Source organism: Erpetoichthys calabaricus, chromosome 14, assembly GCF_900747795.2.
Source record: "Erpetoichthys calabaricus chromosome 14, fErpCal1.3, whole genome shotgun sequence".
NCBI lineage: Eukaryota > Metazoa > Chordata > Cladistia > Polypteriformes > Polypteridae > Erpetoichthys > Erpetoichthys calabaricus.
In genome coordinates this window covers 98,452,525-98,475,895 of record NC_041407.2, presented here as the reverse complement: position 1 = coordinate 98,475,895, position 23,371 = coordinate 98,452,525, and the positions used below count along the sequence as shown (strand labels likewise).

The 23,371-nt window shown below is 40.7% G+C and overlaps 1 protein-coding gene across 2 annotated transcripts in view; it reads right to left on the bottom strand.

The window, feature by feature from the left end:
• calcoco2 (calcium binding and coiled-coil domain 2) overlaps positions 1-13,887 on the bottom strand; it is a 57,429-nt gene extending 43,542 nt beyond the window's left edge. Inside the window, exons 1-2 of one of the 2 annotated variants that reach the window (XM_028819830.2) lie at positions 13,602-13,887; positions 13,064-13,254 (exon numbers count right to left, since the gene is read on the bottom strand). In XM_028819830.2, the coding sequence (XP_028675663.1) occupies positions 13,064-13,240 (177 nt within the window). In that variant the 5' untranslated portion in view covers positions 13,241-13,254; positions 13,602-13,887. The remainder of the gene's footprint in view (positions 1-13,063; positions 13,255-13,601) is intronic. The other variant, XM_028819831.2, reaches the window with a different exon arrangement.
• Positions 13,888-23,371: the final 9,484 nt, after the last annotated feature.

Below are 23,371 nucleotides of genomic sequence, written 5' to 3'. Positions count from 1 at the left end.
TACTCTCATTTTATCTCATCTCATGCTCAAGACCACTTACTGTAATGCAGAGCTGCAGGGGTGCCGAAGCCTATCTTAGCAACAGCAATAATATAGAAAATAATAACTATGAAACACTCTTCTATTATGGGATAGAATTACAGTGTTAAATTCAAAATGTATGTAATTATATTTTCAGAAGCTGTCATTTATGTCAAGAATTGTTAACTTTTAAAGTCTGGGGTCTCCAACTCCAGCCCTGGTGCACTACTGTGACTGCAGGTTTTCAAACTAACCTTTTAGTTAATTACTGACCACTTTTAGTAGCTAATTACATTTTTTCTCCTTTCAGAGGTGACTTTAATTTTCATCGCTCCATAACTCAAAAGCTATAAGGCACAGTGACGTTCACATGTGAGATAATCTACCACAGCAATTCTAATCAAAATCTGAGATGAATTAGTTACATTTTAAAAAACTTTGTGGTGATCCGTTGGAGAACAACCCCATTAAAGAAGATAAAAATGGTTGCCCGGACCTTGTTGCTGGTTGTGAAGGGGCTCCCGATAACAGTTTACACTTCAGGAACCCAAAAATGTAGGCCTCCCACTGCATATAGGAATGTGTTGGTTCCTGAAACCAAAGTTGCCGAAATGGGAAAAGACTTAGACTTGCTAAGATTGTGTAAATTAAGTATGTAATTGAAACATCAATGGAGAAGTCATTAACTGTAATGTGAGGTGGACTTTAGCAAATGCTTCTATCCAAATTGACTTACAAAAGGGGTCAACATAATGAGTAAGAATCATTCTGGGGGACTGTTTGAAAACAAGTACAGTGGAACCTCAGTTTGCGAGTAACTTGGTTTACGAGTGTTTAGCAAGACGAACTAAAATTTTTAATAAATTTTGACTTGATAAACGAGTGAGGTCTTGCAATACGAGTAGTATGTATTCGCTTTGTCTGCTGAGCGTCACGCGATCACAACTGAGCTCATGGTTCTTCTCTCTCTCTCTCACTGCGGGATTGTGGGCAATCGTCTCCTATTCTCCGTCTGAGTCAGCGTGCCTCACTCATATAGTCAACATCCATACGAACGTATACTGTTTACTACAGCATTGTGACTGTGTGTGTGTGTGTGCTGTGACATATGAGTCCCCGTCTTGCACCCCAAAACACGAAGCTGAGTCTCAGTACTTTAGCAACACCAGCTTTATTCAACTTGAAACAGCAACAGCGCAGTTATTTATTGTAGCGGGATCTGCCGCTCTCCTATACACAGACACAGCAGTCAGGCAGGGTCATGGCCAAGTAGTACTGTGCCCTGCACATTTATAATGTTCCTTGTTCCTTGTAACACCCATCGATGGCAGGCGCTTATAGCATGTCCGCGATCGTTTCAGATTCACTTTTATGGCAAACTCCTACAGCGCTGGGAGACTGCGATTGCTTTGGGACGCTCTTCCGTGTGTCATCCCGTTGGGTTGAATTCCACAAGAGTTTAGAAACTCACTCACACCTGCCACGATTATTTTCATAGGTAAAATGCAGGTTAATTTGTTTTATGTATTTTTACTTTATATTTTGTATTAATCGTTTTTATATGAATAGTTTTGGGTTGTGGAACGAATCATCTGAGTTTCCATTATTTCTTATTCACTTTGATATACGAGTGCTTTGGACTGCAAGCATGTTTCCAAAACAAATTTATGCCCGCAAACCGAGGTTCCACTGTACTACACTAAACTGCACCACAATGCTGCCCCAATGGGAGGTGAAGGGTTTCATTTTCTTTGCACAACACTTACACTACCTGTCAAAAGTTTTAGAACACCTTAGTTATTTTCAGTTTTTCTTCAAATTTAATTAAGATGAAATGCAATGAATTACCTAAAATGGTGAAAAAAGTAAGTAGTAAACTACCAGAGATTTAAATGTGAAGTTTATGTTAGCAAAAATCGAAAAAAGAAAATTTCAGAATATTACAAATGGGCCTTCTTCAACCTACAGATGTTCTGCAGCAATTCAAATAAATTAAGCCATCCAAGTTGAACCAAACAATTTGCATAGGAGTCCCAACTTCTATTCATTACTTAAAAACTCTCAGTCTGTCTTAAAGCAGAGATGGAACAGGCTTTGTTACTACATCCTCTGAGGTACTACTTGGACAATATTCCAGTGATGATGGTAAGAAAACAGAAATTAAGAAATGAAATGAGACGGAGCATTATTACACTTAGAAGATTAGGCCTTTCATTCATAGAAAAAAAATCAAAGTGTCAGTGAGTCCATTGCTGTCCTACACAATCCAAAGGCAATTGGAGACGGGAAGAAACTCTGATAGGAAGAGATCTGGCAGACCCAAAGTCACAACCCAATCAGAAGGCACGTTTCTGAGGGTCACCAGCTTGTGTGATCGGCGCCTCACAGCACAACAGCTTCAACTACAGCTTAACAGTGTAGGTCATTTTGCTTGACTTCTCACTACATTCATAATGGCTAACATGGTACAACACCCTAGTACTACAGTGTAGGTCAAAAAAAGCAAGTGTCAGTTTCTATTGCGAAAATGAGACTTTGTGCTGCAGGTTTGACAGGGTCAGTGAAAGTAAGAAAGCCATCCCTTAAATTATAAAATAAGAGTCTAGAAATATTGACTGTGGACTACTAAAGACTGGTAGAAAGTCTTATTGACCGAGGAATCCAGATTTGGAATAACTGGTTCATCACACAGGGTGTTTGTACACCATCAAGTCGGTGAAAGGGTAATTCCTCAGCATGTGACACCAACTGCCAAACACGGAGGAGGAAGTGTGACGGTCTTGGGTTCTCTTGCTTGAGGCAGAGTTGGTGACTTGCACAGAGTGACTGGCATTCTGAATCAAAAGGGTTACAGTTTGGCTGCTATATCAGCAAAAGGTAGCTACTTTGATGAATCAAAATTTTGAATAAAATTTTGTATACTTAAATTATTCTCTGACTTATTTTTTTACTTGCCTCGGTTTATTTGTTCTATGCCTTGATTTCATAAAACATTAAGAAACTAAACTGTGTTCTAAAACTTTTGACCTGTAGTGAATGTCAGAGTCTAATATCACATAACCTCATTGGTGCTCCAGGACAACAGAACACATTTCAGAATTTGAATGGAACAGGTTTGTCAAGTTGAGCAACTCAACGGGATTCCATTCCTGGGCAGAGTGGTTCAGATACGGATGTCGCTCTCAAATGCATATGCAGAAACACAGGTCTTACTGTGTGTTAGCCTGCTGTCATATCAATGCAGCCAAAAGTCAGTGATTAAGGCGTCAGTTATGGAGGTAGAATGCTGGCCGCGCCATACAACACTTGCAACCTGCCCTGCATTAACGCATCCATTTTCAAATTCACTTTGTCTAAGTCATTAATTTTTGCATGGGGCCAAAATTTGTTTTCATATTCTGTGACGATGCGGGTTCGCTCCAGGTTCCCATGCAGCTTCAGGGAGCTCTTGAACCCGACACCGTCGATAATGTCACCGATGAGCTTGGCAGTGAGGCATAACAATGAAACAAGGGGATGGAGTAAAAGTGACAAGTTCTTTTATTAAAACCAACAAAACAAAACAAAACAGTGCCCAAATAAATAAAGTGCGGTGTCTCTCAAATATCCATAAATAATCTATAAAAACGAGTGATGAGTGGAGGTTAAAATGCAGTAGAAAAACTCTTTAAAAAAACAACAAAGTTAAAACAATGGCTGGAAGCTGTCCTTTTTTTTAAAAAACCTGATGCCTTCTCCGTTCAATTGGCAGCTCCCCTGCTTCTCCCATACGGGCCCTGCAACAGGGGTGTAACCCTATCAGAAAGATAGACAGATATTTACTTTATTAATCCCAAGGGGAAATTCACATACTCCAGCAGCAGCATACTGATAAAGAACAATATTAAATTAAAGAGTGATAACAATGCCGATAACAATGCAGGTATACAGACAGACAATAACTTTGTATAATGTTAACGTTTACGCCCCTGGGTGGAATTGAAGTGTCACATAGTGTGGGGGAGGAACGATCTCCTCAGTCTGTCAGTGGAGCAGGACGGTGACAGCAGTCTGTCACCGAGGCTGCTCCTCTGTCTGGAGATGATCCTGTTCAGTGGATGCAGTGGATTCTCCATGATTGACAGGAGTCTGCTCAGCGCCCGTCGCTCTGCCACAGATGTCAAACTGTCCAGCTCCATGCCTACAATAGAGCCTGCCTTCCTTCCTTACCAGTTTGTCCAGGCGTGAGGCGTCCCTCTTCTTTATGCTGCTTCCCCAGCACACCACTGCGTAGAAGACAGTGCTCGCCACAACCATCTGATAGAACATCTGCAGCATCTTATTGCAGATGTTGAAGGACGCCAGTCTTCTAAGGAAGTATAGTCAGCTCTGTCCTTTCTTACACAGAGCATCAGTATTGGCAGTCCAGTCCAATTTATCATCCAGCTGCACTCCCAGGTATTTATAGGTTTGCACCCTCTGCACTATCAGCAGGTGCAGCTGACCTTACTTCTGTCCGGTTGCCTTCCATCCCCTGGCTCCGTACAGCTACCTTACCGGACCGAGACTTGGGTTTTCCAATGGCCAGGTCACTCACGCTGAGGCTCACCCTCCTAAGTCTCCTTGACTCCCGTTGCCTTCTGCAGGGAGTCATCCAAACTGCCGGTCACTCCAGCTCCTAGAAACCATTCAGCTGGAGCGACCACTTCCAACTGCCAATCCTCTAGTGTCGGCCACACACTACAGCGTGTCACTTCTCGCTGTCTCAGAACATCAAGCACTGCACGTCTCGAACCACCCTTACTTAAAAGAAGAGGACGACATGCATCAAGACTCTTTGCAGTGTTGGCTCCTCAGTGGTGGAACGAACTTCCTCTTGCTGTACGAACAGCGGAGACCCTCACTGTCTTCAAACGTCGCCTGAAGACACACTTCTTTCAACAGCACTTGGACTAAAGTCCCCATACTTTTTTTTTTCTACCCTTTTTTTTTCAAAAAAAAAAAACCAAAAAATTTTGTACTAACTTACTATTTTCTTCTAGCAGGGTTTTGTATACAACTTGGTCAGCGGTAACTTGTTTAATGACAGTAGATTTAATCCTAGCCTTAAAGACCGAAGAACAGTCGTAGACTACTAAGCACTGTTGTAAGTCGCTCTGGATAAGAGCGTCTGCTAAATGATGTAAATGTAAATGTAAATGTGAGGGGCTCTCCATTCCAGCTGCCTGCATTTACCAGCAAACCTGCTCTCTTGCTCGCTCCTGTACCAGCTTTCAACGCCTCCAGCCTTCTTCTTCCCTTAACATCCATCCATTTCTTTCCTGTTCCTCTCCTCTCCACTAGCCGCCTCGCACTTCTATAAATTACGGGGACGTGGATCAGCTGTGGCAATCAGCAGATCCCAAGAACAATTATGGATGAGGACGACTCCTCACCTGTGCACTTAAGCGAGAATCACCCGCATCACGAATCACCATGGGAACGGATCCACCACACTTACCACGCCCCTCCCTCTAAGCCGCGAGTGTGGCGATTATTTATTTTAAAAACTGGCCCTTTTGACATGAGCTGTGGACCCGCTATACCACACACTATCTCGGACTACTTCCGAGTTGTGACATTTCACCTTCTTACTTTAGTGCGTCTGTGTGAATTTCCAGTCTGACTTTTCGAAAAAAGGTAAGGTTGTTGTTGATTTATTACTTGGTCTTCAAGAAAAAAAAAAGCAATTAGATAAAAGCATTTTATGTGGAAATAATAAACATATTAAATGTGTTCACTTTGCTCTAAATACAATTTGATCAAAAATGGCATTTTCAAGCTGACCAGGTGTAAATGCCACACGTGCTGGACGGACACTCCAACCAGGAAAGGGAATAGACCTGGATGGAAGAATCAGAAAAGGTGGACAGACAGCCCATTAAAAAGAGAAAAGGTGGATGGAGGTTTTTTACTCCCCCAACATGCCAGATGGCAACAATCCCAGAGTTCATTGCATCATAAGCAACCAGCAGGGCATGCCAGGATATGTAGTCCGGCAGAGCAGCCCTGCCAAGGTCTCTGGGTACCACGAGAGGGCGCTGTAGGGAGACAAGCTCCCTATTATGGACTTCCACGCGACCCGGAAGTGCTTCCATCGGGCAATCGCCCTGGCACCCGGGTCTGTAATAAAAGGGACCGCACTCCCTTATTCAGGCAAGTCGGAGCTGGGTGGTAGACAGGCAACATTTGACTGGAGGAGGGCAGTGCGGTGGTGAGAGACTTATTAGGGAGGAGAGGAAGTGGGTTGTGGGTTGTGCTTTTTGTACCATATTGGAGGTATTTTGGGTTAATAAGCAACCTTTATTTGAACCCGGGACTGTGATTCTGTGTGTCGGGGTTTGGGCTTGCTGACGTCCGGGTGTCCATTACACCTGGTTATAAGTTTTATTTTAAACAATTGACTAAGGTAAAAGGTAAGCATTACATCACAACTCTAATAATTCAAATAGCTTTGCTTTTTTCCAAACTCTTTAATTTGTTTTTCCGATCTGGTAGAGGATTCACGTGGAATTTTCAACCTCGGAAACTCCGATTGAGAGAATGTGAATGCAGCAATAGCCTATCATGGAGCATTATAGCACTCAGATACACAAAATGCCGTTACCCATGTAAACAAATGCACAAAATGGTGACAAAATGACATCAGAGAGATAATTTTAAAAATGTAAACAAACAACTACTACAAAAGCAGAGTATTGTTTTTTGTAAATCTGACAGAAGGCTTTTGTATTTACTGTTTATTTTGCTTTGTAAAGTGCGTTTTGATGGTCTAACGTCCATCAATTGTCTTCATTCTCTCGCCCGATTATAAAATGACTCTCTCTGTCACAGTACTCTGCATATTCGCTCAAGCTGGATGACATCTGGACATATGGGTGCCACTCCAAAGCTTATCATTTCCTCCTGGGATTTCTCTCCACCCTGGAGTATTTCCAGGAGGTCAGGATTTTTTTTTTTTTTTTTTGAAATGTGATCCAAGACAAGGTCTGTTTTCTTTTAAGGCAGGAATGTGGGGTTCTGTGAAAGCAGGCCGCTCAAAGATGAAGGCTACATTCCAACCTTTTCATTTTTAAATGTCCTGCATGCTTTACAGCATCGTGATTTCAAAGCCTGAGGATGTGTGACATTTCCTTAGCCTCTGAATGTCTGTGCAGCTTCTGTTCTTCTCTAAACTCAACTTCTAGTTGGAGGGTATGTCAAACTTGAGGACAGCATTTGCTGATCTCATCACCTGAGGACATCATATTACACAACTTGTAGACTCTGTAACGACTTTCCAGCACAGTTTTATATTTCCACTGTATTTAAATGTACAATTATTTGCTTAGAAGATGCTTTTAATGAATGCAACTTACAAAAGTGGTCTACATAATCAGAGTAAACATCAGTCTGGGGAACTGTTTGAAAGCAGGTATTGCAGGGCAAGGTGACAAATTTGATTGTCAAAAGTGAAGAGCTCAGAACAAAATACAAGCAAGTTATGTACAGTATGACTAGCCGACGCCCGCCATATCATACGGCAGTGTGAGAATAGGAATGGAAAATGGTGAGAAAGGAATTCAGAAATCAAGAAGAAATAAATACTTCTTGAAAGACGCAGTGTGCATGTAGAATTTCCGGGCCAAGCAGGATTACATGTGAAAGTGATAAATAAATCAGGCTTTCCAAATTTACGTACTATGGCCATGGCATCCTGATAGTTTTGTTGCATGTATCTTGGACTTCCTGGAAATGTGGACGGTAATATGATCATTTTACCTACACGTATATTGTTATTTTCAGCGTTTGCTTGCAGTGCGTCTGATAGTCCTTTGTATTGTTCCATGCGCAGATCTTGTTGATCTAATCTGACATAGTTGAGACACGCGCCCTCTGTTTTAACATGCGCATCTACGACGTACTATTGGAATAGTTTGTCGCCAGAGTGCAAAATACTAAATGTATTCCTCATTGCTAATCTGTACGCGTAAAATTGCCATTGAGTAAGCCTTATTCGCTTGGCGGTTCTTTTATGGGGAACATGTTGTAAATCTTTGTGCCAGCCAATGTCTCCATAAGGGAATAAAAGTGGGTAAACCATAGGATCGCAATTCATATTGAGCGTGGAAATCTGTTTACAGGAGTTGCCTATGGGATAGATGCAAATGTCCCTTTTGGCAGGCGGTTCGCCATCTTCGCCGATGAAAATCTCTGCAACATCGGTGTGACATGTCGGGGCATTGTATCGTTGTGAATCCTACCTAGGGGTTTCCTTGAAAACCATTCGTACAGATGCTGTTGGATTGGACTGAGCGATTTCATGCATGTGTTTGTATGATTTAGCGAAGGGGTTGATAGTTCTGAGCATGGAATCTAGCTGGAGAATAAATTTTTGCTGCATACAGAGTTTGCTTTATTATGTTAGCGTACTTCAGTAGCTTGCGCTGTGTCAAAAACATACAACTGTCCATATCCTGGAGAGGCAGAAGTGTTAGCGTATAGTGGAGAGATTTGGTGATACATTTGCCCGTGTATTTTAAAACAGTATGGTTTGTGGCCAGGAGGTTGAGTTATCTGTGCACCCGTGGAAGAAAACACTAGAGAAAAGTTGTATTCTCCAATGTGTTCACGATAATTTTTAGCTTCTGATGTTTGCTGTGTAAGAAGCTGTTGTAAAGACACACGTGGCTCCCGCAAAGGTGGTAAAGCTACTTTACCGCTGTGGCAGCACCTCAAGTTCTTGTTGGATGGATTACGCTCAGCAGGCCAGTATAGTGCATGACATGGAAGAGGAATAGGAATCGAGAAATGCTGTGTCGGCTGCGTGTGGGCGGGACCGGTTTTGAAGTGGTAGCAGGACGAACGAGAAGAGAAATATATATAAGAGATTCCTAGATCATAACAACCTCAGGTAGACAGAAATTCACCAAACAAGAGGGTCTTCAAATGCTTTGTAAACAAATTGAGGGAGTCAAAATATCAAGTGGAGGTGGGAAACTCGTTCCACCAGACAGGAGCTACACATAAAAAGTCTCAACTTAGATTTGTTAACATGCAGTGGCGAGATCATTAGATGCTTAGGAACTACAGAACTGAGTGGTCAAGAAGGAACATAGGACCTCAAAAGTGTCTCCACATACATAGTTGCCGACCCATTTACTACTCTCTACACAAGAATCAATGATCTGAAATTAACATGTGCTGCTACAGGGAACCAGTGGAGTGATCTGAGGAGAGGCGACCCCGCCTCGGCTGATTTAACACCGGATGTGCTGCTGCATCTACAGCAGTGGTTCCCAAACTCGGTCCCCAGGACCGAATGTGGCTGAAGGTTTTTGTTCCAACCAAATTTACAATCGGTGATAATAATCGATAACAACTGATCTCATTTAATTAGCTGGTCTTTTTTACTCTTCTCTTATTCTGCATTCAGAAAAACACAACAGTATGGTTATTACATTTATAAGACATTTAGAAATATTTCTATTTTTTTTGAAAGCTATAAATGCTTAACTCTCTTTCGTTGTTTTCCTATTATTTTCCCCTTTTCCTGTGTAGTTTGCTCCCTTCATTTAACCTTAATAGTGACAATTAATTTAATCCTAATAGTGACAATTGACACAGCATGAAGTTATGGAAAAGAGCAGTGGAAGCTAGGTTAAGAAGTGAGGTGATGATTAGTGAGCAGCAGGATGGTTTCATGCCAAGAAAGAGCACCACAGATGTAATGTTTGCTCTGAGGATGTTGATGGAGAAGTTTAGAGAAGGCCGGAAGGAGTTGCATTGCGTCTTTGTGGACCTGGAGAAAGCAGATGACAGGGTGCCTCAAGAGGAGTTGTGGTATTGTATGAGGAAGTTGGGAGTGGCAGAGAAGTATGTAAGAGTTGTACAGGATATGTACGAGGGAAGTGTGACTGTGGTGAGGTCTGCGGTAGGAGGGACGAAGGTGGAATTACATCAGGGATTGGCTCTGAGCTCTTTCTTATACCCAATGGTGATGGACAGGTTGACAGACGAGATTAGACAGGAGTCCCTGTGGACTGTGATGTTTGCTGATGACATTGTGATCTGTAGCGATAGTAGAGAGCAGGTTGAGGAGACCCTGGAGAGGTGGAGATATGCTCTAGAGAGGAGAGGAATGAAGGTCAGTAGGAACAAGACAGAATACATGTGTGTAAATGAGAGGGAGGTCAGTGGAATGGTGAAGATGTAGGGAGTAGAGTTGGTGAAGGTGGATGAGTTTAAATACTTGGGATGAACAGTACAGAGTAATGGGGATTGTGGAAGAGAAGTAAAAAAGAGAGTGCAGGCAGGGTGGAATGGGTGGAGAAGAGTGTCGGGAGTAATTTGTGACAGACGGGTATCAGCAAGAGTGAAAGGGAAGGTCTGCAGGATGGTAGTGAGACCATCTATGTTATATGGGTTGGAGACGGTGGCACTCACCAGAAATGAGGAGACAGAGCTGGAGGTGGCAGAGTTAATAATGCTAAGATTTGCACTGGGTGTGACGAGGATGGACAGAATTAGAAATGAGGACATTAGAGGGTCAGCTCAAGTTGGACGGTTTGGAGACAAAGTCAGAGAGGTGAGATTGCGTTGGTTTGGACATGTGCAGAGGAGAGATGCTGGGTATATTGGGAGAAGGATGCTAAGGATAGAGCTGCCAGGGAAGAGGAAAAGAGGAAGGCCTAAGTGAAGGTTTATGGATGTGGTGAGAGAGGACATGCAGGTGATGGGTGTAACAGAACAAGATGCAGAGGACAGAAAGATATGGAAAAAGATGATCCGCTGTGGCAACCCCTAACGGGAGCAGCCGAAAGAAGAAGAAGTGACAATTAACAATTAGCAGACACCTGGTATGATGAAAGCTGCAACGACTTCAGCGTTAGACCCACTAATAAGTAAATAATCAATTAAAAAACGAGAACTCCTGAACAAGCACCGTTGGTTTGACTTCGTGTTGCTCATGGAGTCCCGAATGAGGCACATTACCTGCATTGTGAGGAAGCCTCAGTTACGGCACTACGGCCATGTGGCGCGTTTCCCCGAGGGCGATCCTTATTGTTGGGGACCCGAGTGGCTGGACCAGGCCAAGGGGTTGCCCACGTAACACCTGGCTGTGGCAGAGAGAGGGTCATTTCTGGAGGGTGGGACTGGACTGCGTGTCTGCCTGGGGGGATTGCAAACCAGTTGTTTCGTCGTGTAATGGGTGCAGCAACGCACTGTACCAGTGCATGCTCCCCAACTTGACTTGACTTGACTGGACAAGCAGAATGAAAATTATTTTGAAAATGCTGTTAACGACTTAAAAAAAAAAAAACCCTACATATTCCCCATATAACTTCTTATAACATTTTAATAAAAATCTACTAAACTTAGTTTGTAATTTCTACATTAGACTCCAAAACACAGAAACTGGGAAATAATGACTCACTTAATAAGGCTAAGAGTCCAATGAAAAACAGAAGTTGGTTGGAACAAAAACCTGCAGCCACAGTGGGTCCCCAGGACCGAGTTTGGGAACCACTGATCTAGAGCGTCATGATGGTACTTGCTGGTACTACTGCCAGCAGAGAACTGCAGTAGCCCAGACGTGACAAGCCCAAATCCTGGACCAGGAGTTGTGCTGCATATTCTGTCAGACACCGCCTGATCTTGTGAGTCTGAAAGATTGAGAGACCATAGAAATCTGGTCCATGAAGGACAAAGTACCGTGTGTTTGACAGCCATTAAGTAATTAAGGGTGGGGAACTTTAACAAGTGAGATCACTAAAATGAAGCATCAGAATGACAGGTCAGCAATAATTGACTTCAAATTAAGAAATTGAGTTAGAAAAAAAACCTGCAGCTACTGTGGCCCTCCAGGACCGATGCTGCCCACCCATAGACTAGGATTGTGTCATTGTGTATGCCACACTACACGACCTGACATCACTCCACAACTGCCCCCGACACGTTGAGATCATGTAAATGAAGTCTGTGACTGAGCATCATTGTAAAAGTTGTGTAACGTAACAGGACCCCATGTCTCAAATGAAGCTCTATTAGAGTTCTGGGTACACTCAGTCCATCCTTACAGATTTCCCTTCCTTAAATCTTGCTATTTCTTTCGATGCCTCTCCCCCAATCTGAACTGTTAGCACTGTGGTGAGACCACTCAGTTCATCAAACTTCCACTTGATTTGGAAGTTTGACCCAGATTTTCTGAATGATTTTTTGTTGTTAAGAAGTGCCTCTGGTTTTCTGTCATGTGTGAGGAGGAGCAAGGCAGTGCAGTCCTTCTCTGGAATCGTGTGTCAATTTATAGCCAGGAGCAGTTTCCATCTCCCATTTTCTATCAAGATTTCAGGAATGCATACAGCCAAGAGGCTTTGGGACACGTCTATGGCCATCCTTGAGTGGCCCAGCCAAAGCTGAGACATAAACCCCATAGAGCTTACAGTATGTGGACAGACCTGAAGATGGTAGCTTACAGATGCTTCCCATCCAGTCTAATGGAGCTTGAAAGGATCTGCCAGGAAGAAAGGTATAAACTGCCCAAATCCAGGTGTGTAAAACTTGTAGAGTCTTACCAGGAAGACTTAAAGCTGGAACTGCTGCCAAAGGAGCTTTTACAAAGTACTGAACTAAGGGTCGAAAAACTTATATAAATGAGAGTTTCCAGTTTTAAATTTTTCATAAGTGTGCAAACCTTTCGCAAAACATGATTTTGCATTGTTATTATGGATTACTGAATGTAGATTGATGGCTGAAATGGCACATTATCCATTTCAAATTCAATTTACAACACAATAAAGTGTGCAGAAAGTTAAGGGGTCTGAATACTTTCAAAATAAATTGCATATGTCAAGGTGCTCTTTACTTTGGGGTGCGCACACACACCTGGCAAAAACAATCTGTTTCCACATTTACTCAACTTTCATTTTACAGTGCGCTCTCTAAACTCATCCAAAATGACTAGCATTGGTGGAAATACACCACATGTGAAAGGCACTATAATAGAGAGAGAAAGCCCAACATTCACATTTAAATACAGGCTTACCTTGAAGATGCCCACCCAGTCCTTTCGGTGGGGCTGCACCTGATTGGTCAGTCGGTACGTGCAAGAAAGTGGGGAGCCGGGAGGATAGCTGCTCTGTATTTGATCGAATATGACCTGCGAATAAGTGGACACCTCCATAATGTTGGACGTGGGGGGCCTCTCTGTATCGACAGACATGTTGACGAGTATGACTGGAGGAAAAAATAAATAAAAGCACTGTCAAATAATCATCACCATTTATACTCCTAGCTCATAACTAAATCGTTTCCTGGGCAGGGTCCCTTTTAAAAGTACGCGTTTGTGCGCAGGTTTGTTATTTTTACATTAAAAGATTTCAAAACAATTTGTTGTTTACAAGAGAGAAGACGGTCGAGCTGGGTAATGTTTCTATAAAAGATGAAGATAACCAGTATAATACTGGAAAATCCGAATGCCGGAAGTCGGAGCTACCGAACTTCGACAGAAAAGTGAAATGCCAGCCGAGCCTTCTGATATACGAGAAATCAGGACTGGGCATTTTGGACGGAGAACAACTAACCTTCAGCCCAGTCCCACGAGGACACAGTCTAGTGCTGCTCAGTTCGTGTGTCTTGTCGTCCGTTCCAGGAAAACATAAGTGAAGAAAAAAACCTAAATGAAAGTGAAAGCTAGCGCATCCTTACAAAACAGCCTATGACGTGATTTGTTTATCTGAACCTTAAAGACAAACGCAGGCAAATAAATAAATAAATACATACATAAATAAATCAAAATAACCGTGGTGAAAAGGAATTAAACAGTGGGAACATTTTAAAAATGTTCAAATGAAACTGGCTAAACTAATAACTCGTTCTTCTCACAATACATAATGGGAATTGTAGTCGTTTTGTTAGGCCCCGGAATGCCGCGTAACCGTTAGAAAACTACAAATCCCATCACAAGCGTCTATTAAAGCTGGCAGGTGTTCAGAAAGTTATATAAAACTTTCCAGCGCTTGTTACAACCGAGTGTGACGGGGCAAACTTCATCTCGAAATTCTCTTAATTATTTAATAGTTTATGACATAGCCATGGATAATAATAATAATAATAATAATAATAATAATAATGCTTGTTCTTGTTATTTATATAGCGCCTTCCCCATGCTCAAAGCGCTTCACAAATATTCAGAAGGGTACACAAAAATAATAAAAGCACAGAAGAAGATCAGATAGATAGCAACGGATACAAACTAATATCAAACATTAAACGTCAAGTAATATATTAATACATGAAACACAATGTTCTGAATTAGAATAAGAAAAACAAATCAGGAGGAATAAAATATACAGAAATACCAATTGCTAAGGGAAAGCCATGAACAAATAACATTATTTGTGTAAACTAATATGTGGGAATATCAGTGTAGAAGTTTATCCACAAACTTAGATTGAGCTAATTTTTGGTTGATAATTAAGATATTGTGGAATTTTACGCTGCGCAGTGGGTAGCGCTGCTGCCTCGCAGTTAGGAGACCCGGGTTCGCTTCCCGGGTCCTCCCTGCGTGGGTTTCCTCCCACAGTCCAAAGACATGCAGGTTAGGTGCATTGATCCTAAATTGTTGTGTGTGTGTGTGTGTGTGCCCTGCGGTGGGCTGGAGCCGTGCCCGGGGTTTGTTTGGTTGAATGGATGGACTTTTCTGGGATGTCCATGTACAGCAGGGTACGTGAGAAAATGCAGGGTATAATGTGCCCACTCCACATAGTCAGTGCTCAACATGGGACTCAAATCCATGACTGTGAACCCCTGAAGCAGCTGCTATAAACATTTTTATATCTTGATTTCTTTAAAATAAAAAATATATTTTTGTCCTGCCCTGCAGTGGGCTGGTGCCCTGCCCGGGGTTTGTTTCCTGCCTTGCGCCCTGTGTTGGCTGGGATTGGCTCCAGCAGACCCCCGTGACTCTGTAGTTAGGAAATAGCAAGTTGGATAATGGATGGATATTTTTGTCATACCTTATGTAATAACTATATGTCTCACACTGCTAAATTTAAATAGCGCAGTGGGTAGCGCTGCTGCCTCCCAGTTGGGAGACCTGGGGACCTGGGTTTGCTTCCCGGGTCCTCCCTGCGTGGAGTTTGCATGTTCTCCCCGTGTCTGCGTGGGTTTCCTCCGGGCGCTCCGGTTTCCTCCCACTGTCCGAAGACATGCAGGTTAGGTGGATTGGTGATTCTAAATTGGCCCTAGTGTGTGCTTGGTGTGTGGGTGTGTTTGTGTGTGTCCTGTGGTGGGCTGGCACCCTGCCTGGGATTGGTTCCTGCCTTGTGCCCTGTGGTGGCTGGGATTGGCTCCAGCAGACCCCCGTGACCCTGTGTTCGGATTCAGCGGGTTGGGAAATGGATGGATGGATGTTTGGGTTCTCCCTCAGCTAACATTTCGACAAAATGTGCACAGAGTGACTATTGAACTCTAGAGTTAATTTTGCTTCTTAAATACAATAAACTGTTATTAAACAGATCTGTTATATTAAAGCTATTGAAATGAAGGGTTAATGAAAGATTAATCTCTCATTGACAATTTTAGAGTGAGGTAGGGAGGCATGGTGGCGCAGTGGTAGCGCTGCTGCCTTGCAGTCAGGTTCATTTTTTTGAGTTCTCCCTGCATGGAGTTTGCATGTTCTCCCCATGTCTGTGTGGGTTTCCTCCGGATGTGTGTGTGTGTTTACCCTGTGATGGACTGGCATCCTGTCCAGGGTTTGTTCCTGCCTCATGCTCTATAGTTGGGTTAGGCTCCAGCACCCCACACGACCCTGGTCTGGATTAAGCAGGTTAGAAAATGATATGATATAGTGAAATATTTACAGACATAAAAGAAAATAGAAAAACACTATGTGTGCAGCCTCAGGATCTGTTATATACAGTATGTGCACTGCCGCATAATTGAATTGCAGGGTTTGATTAGGCAGCCAAATGCTGTAGCTCCGTAGGTCTGCATTTTTGAGATTTCTTTGGCGTGAGGAGTACTTGAGAGTAACAAAAAAGAAGTTTGGTGTTGCAGAAAAGGGCTGTCCATGATTTTCTTTCAGTCATAATACTTGCCAGAATGGATTGTTCATAAACAAAACAAAACAAAAAAAAATCCACTCAAACTCCTTTTCATGTCCTCTAAATAATGTGGCTAGGCTAGAAGTGAAGATCTTATTACTGTTAGCAACTAACAAATGCAGACCAAAAGAGCCACTGTTGCTTACATCAAATATAACCACTGGCATTATACTGTATGTACAGCATCTAAAACATGATGTTTCTTTTTATGGTGCCATTTTACAAAATTGTAAAATATATCAATCAGAATTAATCAAAAAATTACAAATAAGAATATGCTTAAAGCTAGGTAACAATATTAAATATATTACAAGTATTATTAATGCATATCATAGAGACAGCTTTACCTAATATGAGGCGTAAGATCAGGATGAATTCTCCACATACTTCTTTTTCACAAATAGTGCACAGGTATAGTGATTTTCTCAGGGTCACAGGACGAAGCTGGCATCCTGGATAAGCAACGTTAGCTGCAGAATGCTTAGAAAGTACAAAAGACGAGTAACTGCCAGCCTGCCTAAAATAAATGAGAGTCCTAAAAAAAGGCTTCTTGTTTATGCGTTGGAGTTCAGTATTTCCAGCAGCTCTCCAATTCACAGCATTTTCAGATTTGCAGGATTTTAAGTTAAATTCTTTCTCTCCCTCTCACTCTCACCCACACATAATCCTAATGGGTATCTGAAAGAGTGGCATTAGGTACCAAGACAACAGCGAGTAAAGCACAAAGTCGCCTTAATGAAAGGGCTTGTGTATTAGAAAGCCGAAAACAGCATTTCTTCTGAACAGTGTGAATGTTATTGACTGGCACAGATCCTAATATACAATATTAAAATTGCTGATTGTTAGGCCACTATAAAAAAAAAAAATCAGACCTACACTTTTAAAAATATTGGTTCTTGAGTGGCACTCTATGGTTCTTTACTGGGCTGTGTGGTTCCTCCGAACTATTGCTTGACAAAGCACCATTTCAGTCTGAGAAGGGTTCTTTGCATATGAAGCTGGCTGCTTCTTCTTTTGAAAAACTGTCTAATAAAAAAAAAATCATAAATATTTAACCTATGATAGGCTACCAAAGGACACCTAAAGATTAAGAAATCCTGAAATAGGCCTGTGTTATTGTAGGCAGCAAGAGTCCTTTTAATATCCTGACATTATTGTAATGAATTAGCCTATTAATAGCCTGTTATTATATTTAAAATCTGGAACCCATTGGTACTTCACAAATCTGTTACAATCTATTTTCAGTTACTTACTGTATGGAGCCTGTCAAAGTTCTAAATAAATAAAACGTTCTTTCCGGAACCTTTGGGTATCTTGGGAACCAATATGGCATTGCTCTGAAAAACCACTCTGGCACCTTCATTTTTAAAAGTGTACACCCAATATCGTTAATAATTATTGACTAATTTCTAGCTATTTTAACTATCCTTGAGAAAGTTGTTTCTGCGCGGTTTTGTATTAATTGAGAAGCTCTGGTTAGTTTTACTTAATCAGCGCATGCTCCCAACCCACCCTCTCTCTCTCTCTCTCTCTCTCTCTCTCTCTCTCTCTCTCTCTCTCTCTCGCTCTCTCTCTCTTTCTTTGATGCGGATCAGTTCCATTAAACAGGCTTGAAAGTAAGGCTTGGAAATACCCCACTCACTGTCCTTGTACTTATAAATAAAGCTAACAGAAATGCGATGACAGCCCACATCATTACGGTTTTCCTTTTGACATTCTTCTCCGAGTGAAATATTATTAGAAACCTTAATTTCGCAGACACACAGTCACAGGAACTGATAATATGAACATCAAGAGAACATATAAATTACACATTGTGGACACCACACTTTAAAACAAGTGAATTATTTAAGTGTATTTAAGTTCCTGATTTATTTATTTAACGTTTATATAACTTTAGTTATTTAAGATGTATATAACATTTATGTAACTATAATATGCTGTGGTGCAACACTTGTTGTATTTGCATGGGTGTCCTTTCTGAAATCCAGTTTCCTCCTGTACAGTTTTGCTGTTGAGTGAGGCTCGCTTCATGCTGTTCAGTGTTGCCGTTGTTCTGACGATTTGTGCTGCCTTGTCGAAATATGCAATACTTGCAAATATTTATACATGTGAAAATCAAAAACGACGAAATGAACATAAGATTTTTATGTTATTACTCACCACGTTTTTTTTTTTTTCTGGTTGCACAAACCAATCATGTCAGGCTTACAATCACAACTTTACTGGACGAAAAGAACTGAGATTAAAATGGGAAAAGCATTGTCTTAACGTATTGGATACGTTTGCTCCTAATGACTTAAATCACAAATAATAATGTTAGTAGGGTCTGTTTTAGTTAATTTAATTTATTTATTTAAGTAACTTATTCATTGACTGCTGTTTAAGAATAAATGTATACTGCACGTGCGCAGAACAGCTTTGAATCCCATTTTGATAGGTTGCGTGGTTTGACAGAACACCGGCAGTGCCACCGCTTCGGAGGATACAGCACTCATCGCCGTGATCTAATGGAGGGAGCGGCGAATCATCCAATAATAATTTGGCACGTTTTTACAATAAAACATGGTGATTTATTGAAAAATTATTTTTCCCTTTTTCTTTTTGGCATCTGTATCTTCACAGGCAACTACAATTGGTCGCTACATCACTGCCTGGGCTGTGCCCTTGTAAGATTGAATAACAGACGACCTGACACTTAATGTGTGCTTGTTAATAGGCAGACGCTGATGAAGAATACGCAAACGTGTAAGTTGGGTAGTGAGAAATGCCGAGAACAGAGAAAACAGATAATACACAAAACAGTACGGTTCCTGACTCACCATTACATGTAATAGCTCGTCCAACCGAATGCCAGTTGTCAGACAGAGATTTCCAGAGTGGACACCACTTACACTTAAATAAAAGGGACAAAGTGGGTCTTCAGAAGGATGCAAAAGGGAAAATATATTTGGTTCCCAAAATAACTATGCATATGAAGATTATAAAAAGAACCTTGATACATTTATTGATAGGTCCCAAGTGTCATAACTACAAAAAGATGTAAACAGATTTGTAAAAAAATAATGGGTTTCTGATTTTAAACGGACTCTCGCTGTATATGCCATACCAGACTCAGTTCAGCTTTTCTTGATCTCTCAGTACTGTACATTCTTATTCTGTTCATATCCTTTTTCTAAGTCTCAAGAACCAACTCCATATGCAAGGAACCCTTCCCAGAATTAAATGGTTCTTTGTCAGGCAAAGGGACCACACATTATAAAAAAAAAAATAATTCAGGAGACCTTTAGCTAATATGTACATGAATGCATGGCTGCAAGTTGAATATTCAAGTTGAATGATTTTGTTAAACTTTTTGATTTAACATTGCTAAATGCGTTGTGCTGACAGAATAGTAATAGACGTTACTTCAGCTTAGCATTGTAAGTAATTTGAACTCAACTTAAATAATTCACTGATGAAAAAATACAATAAAAAAAACGGGTCTGCTCTTGAGCTTCAAGTGGGTGGAGATGACTTACCCGACGGTACTTGACATTATCCTCCCCTAATCTTAACCATAGTGTAACCAGGCGGAGCTGGAGGTCTGCAGCTAGACTTTATTGGTACCCATAGGCGTCAACCTCCACCTACTCTGACCGCCTTGGAGCCAGCTCCACTTACGTGGAGATTCAGGTTGGAGGTTACGCACTGCAGAGAAAAAAATGTTCTGGTTGGTTGGATGATGTGATTTCTCCCTACCTTCATTTGAAACGGGACTTTTAAGTCTCCGCCCACTTAACACGACTGAATAAGTTCATGGCACGTGACCTGCCCGCTAACCAAAGCTGTCTGTAGTGCTGAGATCGTTAGGCTAGGTAGACTTTATTATCCCAAAGGGAAATTTGTTTGCAGCAAAAAAAAAAATAATAATAAAACTTAAGCACATTCTTATGATTAAACCAATGTTGATGCCAAAATATAACTTGAAAATGCTAAAAAATAATGAATCAACTATGTAAGACAATGTGTGAAATGTCTTAAAATGTATATTCCTATCTATGCTTATGCCACTAAGAGGTGGCACAGTGGCGTGGTGGTGACACTGCAGGTGTCTTAGAGTTAGTTGACCAGGATTCGTGTCCCAGGGGGTACACTCTTACAAATACTTGTTGTTTAATGGCATTTTACGTTTCTTTACTATAGTTTTTGTAGTTCCTCGTAGAAAACATAGTTCCCCTATGGCATCGCTCTGAAGAAGCACTCTGGTACCTTTATTTTTAAGAGTGTAGATGATGCTCACAATATACTTCAGAACAATTCAATTTTGTGTGTGTGTGCTGCCAACTTAAAAACTTAGATTTATAATACATGATAATTAAAAACAGTTTTAAATGTAAAGGAAAAGCTATATCACCTTACTCACTGAAGTGTATTGCATCTACTTAATTTAAACAGAAGTTGGCATAACACGAACGGCTTGGTGCAATGACGTAATTTATTTTATTGACCTGAAACATTATTGTTTAAGAAAATCCAGTAAAGTGCCATTTTTAAATAACTTACTCTATTCATTTATTTATTTATGTATTTATGTGTTCGTATGTTTGCGTAATTTTTTTTGGTTCCCTTGTCACTCTCTTAGTGTCCATTCACGCTTTATTCTGTTGCGGTTTGTTTGCTGGTTCAAAGTTTTGATTATATTTTGCCCCTTTGCTCAAGAAAGCAAGAAACTTAAGCGGCTCTGTAACGGATAAATTAGGGCTTAGTAAATCTGTGAATGTTTTTAAGCTTTGGCAAAACGAGTTAAATTATAAGGAAATATACAGTAATACATTTTAATTATTGCATTGCCGACTTAAACAAAATGGATAAAAACGTGAATGCAATTGTTCAGTTATGCGCTCTGTATAAGTTATAACACATTCATTCTGAAAACAAGAAGAAAGTACTCAAATTAACTGTGATTGTGCATTATTTAAACGCATAATTAAAATAATTACTCAAGCGTTTTTCGTCCAACAACATTTACGTTCCTTTGTCACGACCAAATCCAAGCTTGTGTTCGTTACACGGTATGTCAACCTCAGTATACGCGTGTCGGCTAGTTCAGTACAGTCAGACTGATGCCTGCATTGCGCCAGTGCTGCCAGGATAGGCTTCGGCCTCTTGTATCACTGAAATGGATGAATAGAAATGTAAAAATGCCATGTTATGGCTTTAGTACTAGGGTGTTGTACCGTGTTAGCCATTATGAATGTAGAGAAAAGCCAAGCAAAATGACACCTTTTATTGGCTAACTAGAAAGATTACAATATGCAAGCTTTCGAGGCAACTCAGGCCCCTTCTTCAGGCAAGATGTAATCATTACATCTTGCCTGAAGAAGGGGCCTGAGTTGCCTCGAAAGCTTGCATATTGTAATCTTTCTAGTTAGCCAATAAAAGGTGTCATTTTGCTTGGCTTTTCTCTATGTTATGGCTTGTAATACAATTTGCCTAAATATACAAAGTTCTGAGCTGGGAAAAGGAATGTCAAAATCGTTCATTAAGTTTTTTTTTCTATTGACGAATTTTAATTTCTGTAAAACGGTCGACACAGAATGCCGAAACACAAATAAGAATTAATACTTTTAGAACTGTAAGACTGACAGATAACAGCAACTAAGTGCAACACATAAAAAAGAAAACGTTACTTCGCTGTCCTATAGTAGAAGAATTAAGCAAGGAAATAATTTATTCATCCCTTTTCTGAAAAAGTCTTCCACGACTGCAATTTGTAAATATTTACAACAATTTAAGTTTCCTTCAGAGAATTGCGAAAGACACAGCCCTTGAAGAAGGAATGTGAATGCCTGGCTAGCCCCCCCATTCCACTCTGCTATCTTTTTTTTTTTATTATTCGACGCTTGTCAGGCTGTGGGTTGCCAATGAATTTCTTTCCCGGCAGCGTATCCTCCCGCTCCGCAGTAAAAATGCAACCGCAAACGAATCGTCGTTTAGATGGGACGAAGCGGATTGTTTTATGTTGTCAGGTAATTCTGGATGTCGTAAATCTTCAGACTTTTTGAGGATATTGTCAGTCGCGCATTTATATTGAGAAAAGAATAACTTATTTTTGATTATTTCATGTGAGTTTTACATATTTAGGCGCTGAATTGAAAAATAAAAACCATATTTCTCCATTACGTAATTTTTTTTCTCACAAAACACATCATTTACCTCCCGATTATAGACTATTTATTGTTTTCAGCACTGTAACGACAAATATCAATATTTTATTTTAATGATAATTTGTTTCACTTCAAGTTTTTCTGCTATTATGTTTAAAGCTTTAAGCGCACTCTTGACAAAATTAACTAATTAAGCACCGTTAATATGGAGACTTGAAAGTTCTGTCAATCATAAAGGGTCATAGCAGTCCGACCAATACAAAATTTCCAGATTTTCTCTGTGCGAGACAGCAGAGTCCGAAGGAATAGCCAGCTATAGAACATTAAACAGCTTGGTACAAAACTCATTATCAGACCTACTTGGGGGATCCAGATACTGCGCTTCACTTCTGAAGTGTTTTAATGACGCATTTCGCCAAAGCCCGCAAGGGACTGAGCCAGATTAATGTATTTGTGCCGAATGTTTTTGGATTTGTCTAAGGCTAAGGGCATTTTTGCCAGACTTGATATTAAAAATCTAATTTCAAATGCAGAATTTGATGGTGAGTTGAACGACCTGGAATGAAAGGCTTGGATCATTCAAAGAAGTCATTTCTAAGTTTTTAGGTAATAATAAAGATACGAATTCTAATGTGAAACATTTAAGAAATTCCACTATTAAAAATAATAGATATTTAATGGCATTTTATGGTTCTTTACTGGATTGTGTGGTTGCTTGTAAAACTATTGCTTGACAAAGCGCCGTTTCATCTTGGGAAGGTTTCTTTGGTTCTTTGTGCTTTGTAAAACTTTCTAATTTGAAGAAGAAACAAAAAACGCAAATGTTTAATGTATGATATCCTAACAGGACACTCACAGATTAAGAAAACCTGCCTGTTATTATACGCGACAAGAGACCTTTTAAATATAGGAACCCATTGGTATTTCACAAATCTGATATAATATGTACACCTTAAAGTCTGTTACTGCTCTAAATAAATTCTTTCTGGAACCTTCACTGAGTCTCTTGAATATTGAAAATGGTTCCTATATGGCATGCTTTGAAGAACCACTCCGGGACCTTTATTTTTAAGAGTCCAAGGTGAACACACACACTCA